At 40.4% G+C, this 11,084-nt stretch overlaps 1 protein-coding gene across 1 annotated transcript in view; it reads left to right on the forward strand.

Annotated features, from left to right (window-relative positions):
* Positions 1 to 10,529, forward strand: part of dll4 (delta-like 4) — a 250,962-nt gene extending 240,433 nt beyond the window's left edge. The window contains exon 11 of the mRNA XM_079367743.1: positions 10,520 to 10,529. Coding sequence (XP_079223869.1) covers positions 10,520 to 10,522 — 3 coding nt within the window. The 3' untranslated portion in view covers positions 10,523 to 10,529. The remainder of the gene's footprint in view (positions 1 to 10,519) is intronic.
* Positions 10,530 to 11,084: the final 555 nt, after the last annotated feature.

Consider the following 11,084-nt stretch of genomic DNA (forward strand, 5'->3'; position numbering starts at 1 on the left):
TATTAGCCAATATTTGCAATGCTTATTTTCTAAACTAAGGATTTTGAAATTTGAAAGTGCTGCAGGTGGGCTGTTGTTATGAAATAAACTTTTACTTTTTTTAAAATTCAGGCTTATGTCAAGATTTAGTCAAAATCTACCTATAAGTTGATGCTTTATTTATTTGCACTCCAATGACAGCTTCACAAATCATGACCCAGCTTCACAAATGTGGAGTTTGTGGAGTTTGTGGAGTTTGCGGTGTTCCGGACATACCACCCCCTTCAGCCGATTCAATATGCAAACTTTAAACCACAGCATTGCCTCAAAATGTGCACATTTTGCAATGACAGTAGGAAACCTTCCTTATGGGGCCCCATCTGACAGCACTTACTCTCAATGCCTTGCTAAGTGTCAAGTACATTATTTCTGTGAAAATAATATTGGACACCGGCTGGTTGGAGGGGCCTGAGTCTCTCTGATTGGCTATTCAGTGGTTTTATTTATCTCCAGCTCTCGACACATATACGGGAAATCCCCTTGAAAATGCTGTAATATTCATGCTCTTCCCCATCTTTTTCCACGATAAGACCGAGGGCTGACAACACCAGTGCCAAGTGGTGCGCAACAGCGATGTGGAAATGGTCTTCTGGTATCATAACCATGGTCTACTGCTGCCTGCTAGCATGGAGAATTATGTATTGTTATTAACTCTTTGGCCAAGTCAAAAGGCGGCGTGAGGTGACACAACAGGCGGCCTTCGTTGCCACTTGTTCTTTGCAGTGTGCTTGGTGTGTCAGGGCCTTGAGATTATAAACACGGTAAAAGCTGTTTCTTTCATTTCTTTAAGGGAAAAATGATCGAAGTTTTATAAACAGCATGCTTTTGTGTTCATGCAACTTGCAGCAGTCAGTTTTACAGGTGTTGTTATCAGCCTGAGAGAGGGGACACACATCAAGGTTTATTTTGGGGCTTTTTATGCCTTTATTTTAGAGACAGGACAGTGGAAAGAGTCATAAAATGGAAAGCGAGAAAGTGGAGAATGGCATGCTGGAAAGGAGCCAGAGGTCGGATATGTACCTGCGTCGCCTACTTGGAGAACTATAGCCTCCGTACATATAGCATGCACACTAACCACTAGGCTAATGTCACCTTGGTAGATAGGCGTTACAGGGGTTGCAGGGAGGGTATTTCTGAGTATAGACTGTACATGTCTACATGTACCGTACATGTTAGCTCTGAGCTAACTCTGGTGCAATACATCAAATGGCAACATTTGTTTAATATTATACATGGTCCCTTTACAAATAAAGCTGTTAATAATAATAATGCATTAAAAACAAGCTCATGTGTAGAAGGAACTTTTGAAGGTGAAAAAACCCCCAACAAAACAATGTGTTGTAACTGGACACATCTGATTCCCGTAGTTCCATAGGTTCAAAACATTAACAACACCACTACAAACTTTATTAAGAGTTGATTGTGTTGTTAAGACACCATTGTGCGTATTTTCATACATGTCAACACTGCCTCCATCTCCTTTCACTACCTACTCTGCTACACCTACTTGTCTTTTTACAAACAGGCAATGCCTGGCCAAAATCAAAGTTAAAATTGTATACCTATTCCAAAGCATCCCACAAACAAAGTGCTGATCATGCAGTTCTACTGGAGTTGTTCAAATCTGTGTTATGCTGCTTTGGCTCTGAGGCCTTAGCGTGAGCGTGTAGAGACGAGCTAAAAGTAGAGGTTAAAGGGTAGGAAACTTAATCTAGTCTTTTAAGAATATCTTTTCTGCTGTATAGTAATCTCGTGTGTGTGTGTGTGTGTGTGTGTGTGTGTGGTCCCTGTTATTGCTTCACACAGAGCAGATCGGAGAGTTCCTGGGCTGCCCTGGCAGGCCCCTGACAGCCCGTGCTGGCTGCCCTCCCAACCTGTCCTTCCGACAGGACGCCAGCTGGCCCGCTGCTGCCACCGTCGCCACCGCCTCTCTGCCACCACCACCGTCATCACCAACGAGGCCAACTGAGTGAAGACAGGGGTGTAGAGAAGGGAGAGGGAGAAGACGAGAGCTGCCAGCTTGCACCATCCTCATCCGCTCACTGAGATGTTAAATCTGTTGTCAACCTCTCCGTCTCTCGTCGCTGGCTCACCCATTAGTATGCAGACGGTTAGTGTAACTCATTGCAGACTGCTTCCTTCAACCATACTCTCCTCCAGGGAGGCACTCGCATCGCATCTCCAGCTCCACACCGCTTTGAGAACCACTTATGATAACAACAGAACAATCAGTGAAACCTTGTAGGAGTGAAACACATTCAGGTGTCAATGCGGTCAGCCGCCTATAGCGAGAGCGATGCTGCCCCCGCTCTTTAATGAAGACCAGCCTGAGCGGGCTTTAATTAACCTGAGAGGAGGAGGAGGAGGGGAACCGATGTGATTATCTATTTATTAAGCAGCCCTCCTTGTGTTCTTTGGCACCTGCGTGTCCCATTAGAAGTGTTCGGTCAGCAATGCTGAGGGCAGCACATTGAACCTGCGTCACAGCACAATTAGGCCCCCACTCCACATAACAGTTCTGCTTGGCTCTGCTCTCAAGAGATCATGTCGACACACACAAACCCCAGACACTCTACACGCCTTAGACGCACATATCAGAGAGGTGAACACTCTCATACGCTCGAAAACAAGCTTGGGTGCCTTTGCAGGAATAAACACACTTCAGTGTATTTGAATAACGATGATAATAAAGCCTTTAAAAACAAACATATACGAGGCTGTCAAGGACGTAAAAATCCAAAGTAACAAAAAATCTATTTTTAAGATTGCATTTCTAAAAAGGATTACATGTTAAGTCATTCTTAAAACATTGCTTTCAATATATGTTACACAAATGCACTGTAGGGCCTTGATGTGATCCTTCCCTCCTCTCAGCTATTTCTGTCTCGTAAGGAAAAAAAACGCAGTCAAGGTACAAGTGGGCTTATTAGCTGCTCTCGTGTTAAAAGAGATCAAAGAATCAAAGTAATCAGGTTTTGAATTATCGCTCCTAATTACGGTGCCGCCTGTCAAAATGCCAAATCCTATATTGAAACAACTTCTGCATTTATGTCCCCTTTTATGTCCCAGTATCTCTTCTTGTTTCACATCTATTATCAGCCTATACGTCTACTGTGTTGGATGCACGCCCGGCAATTACACGACTGCCGGAAAATGTGATAAATGATGATAGGAAATAAGTACATACTTAGAGAGAAAAGCCAAAGATGATTGAAATGTTTTATCCGCCTACACTTTTTAGGTATTTTTAATTTTCTTCCAACATTCTAATATGCTGGTGTTACACATGCTGACAGGTATCCTTTTTTTATCATATGATGTTCATCTTAGCTTCTAGCAAGATTCTTTTTTCTTAATGCTCTCAGCAGGACGATTTATGTTTCGAGATGATTGTCATAAAATCTACAGGTACGTGAGAATTCAAACTCAAAAACATTATAGTGAGTTGCTCAGCCTCAGTTGCTTGGACTGTTAACTGGAGCCTCTGCAGACACAGAACACAATGAAAGGGAGTGTGTTGCTGAATTTCCCTCCTTTTTACTGTGTGCATCAGCTGTTTATCAAAAGACGATCACGTCCCAGGTGTTGCTTTGGGTGAGAATTTCAAAAAAAAAAATTCCGACTAGCGGATGATGAGGTTTCAACAAACTCGGTGAAACAGTTTTCTGTTACTGCAGAACTTACAACATCATGAATATTTGAAATGTTGGCAGAGCATGTTAAAGTAGGCTCACATTACTCCCCAAAAGCCCACTTAATCAAAGGATGAATAAAATAGGCCTTGAAAGACCAATGAACTCCACCAGACACTCTCACAGTACATGAAAAAAGCTTGAAGCTGAGGTTTTCTATTTAATAATTGATCACAAATGCAGGAAGTTTAGCAGGTGTAAAGTTGGAATTTATGTGAATATTTTGTTATAAATTATGTATTTGAAGTTGTAAAAACTCGTCAGGCTTTGATCCACAGCATTATTGAGCCGCGAAGCTTTGTGAGATTCGTGATCACAGTGTTTATGATGAACAAAGCTTTCTTCATTGAGGTCACAGCAAAATCCAATGTCAGCTTTATCCATGTTTGAAAAAAAGAAAAAGCATCGAGTTGAATGCTTATCCATCACCTGCCATGAAGTACGGTATCTCACTCCTAAAATTTACTGACACATTGCAAAGAGATCACTCCCCGAGGCTCTGTCTTTTTGGATATATTTTGGCTTCTGCTGTCACGCCTTTCCTGCAGCAATATTTGACTGATGTTCAGTCGAGACAAGCGGAGTTTGTTGCCGTATATCAGTTTCTATTGATCTAAAAGCAGACTTCTTTGTTCGGAAAGATAAAAGCGAGTGAAAAATAATCTGTTAACCTTATATTCCTTTACCCTCTTATGAAATATTAAAGCTGAACTGGTTTATGTATTGTGTTGTGCGCCATGGATGAAAATTCTATGTATGTTGTAAAACTGGTTTTCCTTGAAGTTGTTATCACACAGAGAATTATAAACAATATCCTCAGGGCTTTTTAATGCTGGACATTTTAGCCTCCATCATCACCTTGTTTTGATTTTACAGTACAGGCAGAAGCTTTCAGTTGCATTGTTCCCATCAGCACTGTCGTGCAAAAGCTTTGATAGAGTCCTTCTTCGTTGCCTAGCTGTCGCTAAAGAGCAGGCGTGTTAATAGCCATTTGCGACTTCATGTAGCCAAACATCCAGGAGCTCGCTATAACTGAAAGCTGCTGTGATGAACGTCCGTTCTGTACCAGTTTTGGTGCCTTAAAAAATTTCTTGCATCTTGCTGATCTTGTTGTGTACATGCTTAAGTCGTATTCTGTGGTTGAAAAATATATTTAAAAAAAAAAATTAAAATTCTGGCTTTGTCTGTGACCAACCAGGTACCAAGAGTTGCACACATTCAAAGTTATTAAATAGAGGTAGAGAGCCCTTTATCTGATGGTCTAGTTTCCTTTTTGGATATATAGAAGCATTAGTATTCATTTCAGTCTGTTTCGATTATTATAAGCCTAGAATGACACATTATGAAGACAGGCCTGGAGTCTGAGAGTGCCAGTGCCATCTGGAGTTTGTATTTGTGGTGAACACATGTTCTCAAAGTGTCTGTGTGGGCTTTTCTCTGGCTGCTCAATTAGCTCTCTCCTGTCCAGTCATCTTCAGGTTAGCTGAAGCGGCAACTCCAAATAGGTTCCAAAGCTGTTGTCCTTCCCTTCATATGTGTTAGCACTGTATTAGATTGGTGACCGGTTCCTGTTCGACCCCCTCCAGTTTTCAAATAACACGAGGATGTGCTGCCTCCCATGACCCCGAACGTGTACAGAAGATGGAGGGATGGATGGAAAGGTAAACCTTTGTCTGTATGGGCAATGTTGTACAAACACAAAGAAGCATGAGTATTATTTGCATACAGAATATAAGAGTCTGCTGTTAAAATGCTGCTATTTACTGAACTATTTTTCATTTTAAAAAGAGAAGTGGATTGAATAACTATTGATGATTTCTCTTTTTGCTTTATACAGTATATCAGCCCCCAGTGTTTGCTCATATATTCATACGTATCTTTGGTGCTATTAAAGCCAGATTGAATTCATGCCAGGCATAAAAGACAGCATGCATTTGGTCTTTTGTTTTGTTGTAAACCAACTGAAAAAGAAAATCTGAGGTGCAGATGATGGAACCATTATTAGCCTACATGTGAATCACAGCACAAAATAGAAACATGGCCGATGGTTACACAGCGGCTGTTTCAAGTTTTGTTTGACCACACGATTTCTTTATAAAGTGGGCACATCAGAAATCATTGTTGGTGAAAAAAATAAGCAACACAACATGTTGCGATGCTGCTGGAGACACAGAGTTTGTTGACCTCGGGTGATAGAAACATAAACTCGGCTGCCTTTGAGGTACAAAGCCTGTATTTTTCGGTGTCCTATGGATGGATCATGTTTATGTTGTGTCTCAAGAGAATTTAGATGTAAATAATTTAAAACATATCACTCAAGAAAACATTCATTATAAATGTTTCATCATTTTCAGTCATAAATATCCACTGCTCTGTTGGCTGCTTCTCTCTTCTCTGTGTGCTGACGTAGAAAATGTGATTAAAATTCAGCTTCCATGGAAGTGAACAACCAGCCCTGTAAATCAAATCTGCTGGCTTATGAAGGAGAGGCAACAACAATTTTGAGAGCAATATGCAATATTCATTGTTCATAAATAATTAATTTGTTTGCTCGCAACTAAGCCTAAAGTGATTGTGGCCTTTATTCATTTGGGTGTGTATTTATTGCAAACTCTGTCCTGCTGAATGGAATCGAATTTGTATTTCATTCACACTCACAACACTTTACCCATACTTCATTGCTCTCCGCTATTGCTACCAGCCCTGTTATGACTCCTAAAGGTAACGAGGATTCAAATGACACTTTTACACAGAATCAGTCCTCGGATCTGCTGCAGATAAAAAATAATTAGACTGTTATTGTATCTTTCTCTTGAAACCAATTATCTGATGTTGGTAGCATCACACAGAGACCAATGCTCATTATCAAGAGTCCTTTCTAATGGTAACAGTTGGACTGGTGTGGCACTCTGGCCAACTCAAATTCAAACCAAAGTTTGCTCTGAAGTAAGGATTTCCTTTCTGTCGCTGTTTACAGACCATTTTTACTGGAGTTGGTAATGAATTTACTGTCTGTCAAGTGCAATGTGTAATGAATGTAATGTGAATGAGATTGGCTCAGGATTTATTTTCCCACCCCGGTGCAGCCAAGGACACAGGGGCCACCATGGTCTTCACTTTACCTTCTTTAGAAGTAATTACACTCGCAGAAGCCGTGACTAGTGCTGAATTCTTAAACCGGGAAATCACTTTTATTATTACACTCAACAAAAATATAAACGCAACACTTTTGTTTTTGCTCCCATTTGTCATGAGATGGACTCAAAGATCTAAAATTCATTCCAGATACACAATATTACCATTTCTCTCAAACATTGTTCATAAATCTGTCTAAATGTGTGATAGTGAGCACTTTTGCTTTGCTGAGACAATCCATCCCACCTCACAGGTGTGCCACATCAAGATGCTCATCAGACACCATGATTAGTGCACAGGTGTACCTTATACTGCCCACAATAAAAGGCCACTCTGAAATGTGCAGTTTTGTCTCACAGCAAAATGCCACAGATGGCGCAAGCATTAAGGGAGCGTGCAATTGGCATGCTGACAGCAGGAATGTCAACCAGATCTGTTGCTCGGGCATTGAATGTTCATTTCTCCACCATAAGCCGTCTCCAAAGGCGTTTCAGAGAATATGGCAGTACATCCAACCGGCCTCACAACCGCAGACCACGTGTAACCACACCAGCCCAGGACCTCCACATCCAGCAGGTTCACCTCCAAGATCGTCTGAGACCAGCTACTCAGACAGCTGCTGAAACAATTGGTTTGCATAACCAAAGAATTTCTGCACAAACTGTCAGAAACCGTCTCAGGGAAGCTCAACTGCATGCTCGTCGTCCTCATCGGGGTCTTAACCTGACTCCAGATCGTCGCCGTAACAGACTTGAGTGGGCAAATGCTCACATTCGATGGCGTCTGGCACGTTGGAGAGGTGTTCTCTTCACGGATGAATCTCGGTTTACATTGTTCAGGGCAGATGGCAGACAGCGTGTGTGGCGTCGTGTGGGTGAGCGCTTTGCTGATGTCAATGTTGTGGATCGAGTGGCCCATGGTGGTGGTGGGGTTATGGTATGGGCAGGCATCTGTTATGGACGAAGAACACAGGTGCATTTTATTGATGGCATTTTGAATGCACAGAGATACCGTGATGAGATCCTGAGGCCCATTGTTGTGCCATACATCCATGAACATCACCTCATGTTTCAGCAAGATAATGCACGGCCCCATGTTGCAAGGATCTGTACACAATTCTTGGAAGCTGAAAATGTCCCAGTTCTTGCATGGCCAGCATACTCACCGGACATGTCACCCATTGAGCATGTTTGGGATGTGCTTGACCGGCGTATACGACAGCGCGTACCAGTTCCCACTAATATCCAGCAACTTCGCACAGCCATTGAAGAGGAGTGGACCAACATTCCACAGGCCACAATTGACAATCTGATAAACTCTATGCGAAGAAGATGTGTTGCACTGCATGAGGCAAATGGTGGTCACACCAGATACTGACTGGTTCTGAGTCCCCAGACCCTCAATAAAGCAAAAACTGCACATTTCAGGGTGGCCTTTTATTGTGGACAGTCTAAGGTACACCTATGCACTAATCATGGTGTCTGATGAGCATCTTGATGTGGCACACCTGTGAGGTGGGATGGATTGTCTCAGCAAAGCAAAAGTGCTCACTATCACACATTTAGACAGATTTATGAACAATGTTTGAGAGAAATGGTAATATTGTGTATCTGGAATGAATTTTAGATCTTTGAGTCCATCTCATGACAAATGGGAGCAAAAACAAAAGTGTTGCGTTTATATTTTTGTTGAGTATATTTAACCTTTTATTATTTAGCTTTTAACTATTTTTTTAAGGGAGACCTGGCCAAGACAGGCCATAGCAAAAACACAGAGTTACAGATGAAAATACAAAGAGAGAATTTAATCTTTTAATCTTTAATCTTTATTTATTTGTATAGCGTCAATTCGTAACAGGTGTTATCTCGAGACACTTTACAAAACGCAGGTAAAGGACCTTACTGTTTGTCTGTTAACATTAAAGGGATACTTCGTGTGATGCAAAAAGCGTCATATTGCATCACATGAAGAAAACTTCCAGGCAAAGAAAAACATATTTTTCTCGTCTCAGGGCAAAATGAGGGTTGGATTCACGACCATTCAACACTACTACCATGTTTCTAATGATACAAAGCTTCATGCAAATACGTGAAGTATCCCTTTAACTAAAGAGCAGGTAACAAGACCTTGCTTACCTTACTTATGGCTATATTACAAGAGCCCAGCTTAATCCGTCATAGCGTGGCAGGAAAAAACTTCCTTTTAACAGGCAGAAATCTTCAGCAGACCCGGGCTCATGACGGAACAGCCATCTGCTAAACTGTGCTGGGCTTGAAATGGGATGGGGGAGATGGGACAAGATGCAGAAAGAAGAGTAGGAGAGATTAATTTACAAAACACGTTTTGGATTGAAATAGATCTATGAGTCAAATCTGCTAGTGATTTGTTCAAACATTGGACTTCAATGAAACTTCATATCATCACTGAAGTTTATAGCGAAAATAACACTTACTTAACAAATGTACACTAAATTGACCTGGAAACAGATTGTAAACTGCAGAATGAATTGCCAAACTTCACTAGGTGCATAAAGAGTAAAAGGCTTAGAAGAGGTCAGTTTCTACACAACTGCAATGTGATAATGAGCTGAGATATAAAAAAAAGTGTACAACATGAGTATTAAGAACAAATTATCCAGGATACATTTAAAACATCAGTGTGTCACTTCCAACTCTTATATTAAGCTTGTTTTCTGATTCACCATCACTCAAATAAATAGGTTTATTTAGGTCTTTGAACCAAATGGATAACACACAGTTATTATTTTTTCATCTTCTCATTTTCCCATTTGATTTTATTATGAAAAGAATTCAGTTTTAAACAAAGAATGGGAGGCTTTCTGCTGGTAAGAAACACGTTTTACATGCATCGTGTCAATAACGTTCATTAAGGCTTATTTTTACAGGTTTGATGATGAGATTTTAATATTTTCCTGAAATGTAAAACCTTATGACAGACAATTTAAGTATTTGTCTTTATTAGATAACAAGTTCACAATCGGCATGCACCACGCACCATGGGATCTACCCATACTCAGCTGTTAAAGGCCATGAGCTCTGCCTGAAGGCTACAGATTAGTTAACCTTAAGACTCCACCTATGCTCGTAAGAGGTGGACACATTTTAGAACTGTTTAACCTGTGAACAATGTTTTTAGTGTACAATTCTTAATGTTGATAAATGTTTTAAAACACAATCTAAATCTTTATCCATAGGTAATGGATATCAAATGATTTTGTCAATATCAATTTGGGTAATTTGACACATTTGACAGCGTTGATCATCAGGAACAGATAGCACCATGCCGAAGTTAATCAGCATCATCAAAAGCACCAAGGGACGGCATGTCGAGTCCTTCAATAAGGATGCCTATCAAAGGCCTTTGAGATGCGACTGGTGTGCGATTTTTCCTTTTGCCCTTCCTCATCCTCTATGGAGGATGCTATGCTTTACATAAAGCAAAACCAACACACAGTGGACCCTGGTCAAACATGCAGAAGGTCAATATTTAGCTGATGAAATACCATGATTTACACACATCTACAGATAGTACATTTTACTCAGATACAAATCAAGTGCTGCCTCTGTCACACTCAAAATCAGAACATCAAAAACATAACTCCCAATATCAATCAGTCAGTCAATCTTTATTTGTAAACCGTCAATTCAAATTCATTTTTTTTAATACTTTTATACCCAGGCTACATAATTACTGTGGCTGGAAGAATGAAGGAAGACCTGATAAATCAGTACATCTAAGTTTGAATCCATCTTCAGATCTTCTATATATATAAAAATAGCCCAGAAAAAAACAAAAACAGAAAACCACTGCTTTTAAGACCCTAATTAAACCACAAACAATAACAACTTGGCAATCAAAAACAGTTCAAATCCACTGCATTGTACACTTGTATCAACAAAAAAAAAATACCACCAACTATCTCACCAAAATGACAAAACGACATTAAGCAACCTTATTTATTTATTTAAAATAGGGACAGTGCACATTTATAATTATAAACGTCCAAATATGCAGGACTGTGGCCATAAGCTCATTTACTTCTGTAGTCCCTTGGCAGGTTGGTGGTCTACACTTTTCAATCAGGAGAGACAAGTGAGCTTAAGAAAATTATTTATTACAATGATAATATGAAAATGTGGCTTGACAGAAACTCTTTGGCACTTGGACTCTATGGGGTTGGTGATGAGTTTGGAGAAT

This window comes from Symphodus melops, assembly GCF_947650265.1.
Source record: "Symphodus melops genome assembly, chromosome: 1".
Taxonomy (NCBI): Eukaryota; Metazoa; Chordata; class Actinopteri; order Labriformes; family Labridae; genus Symphodus; species Symphodus melops.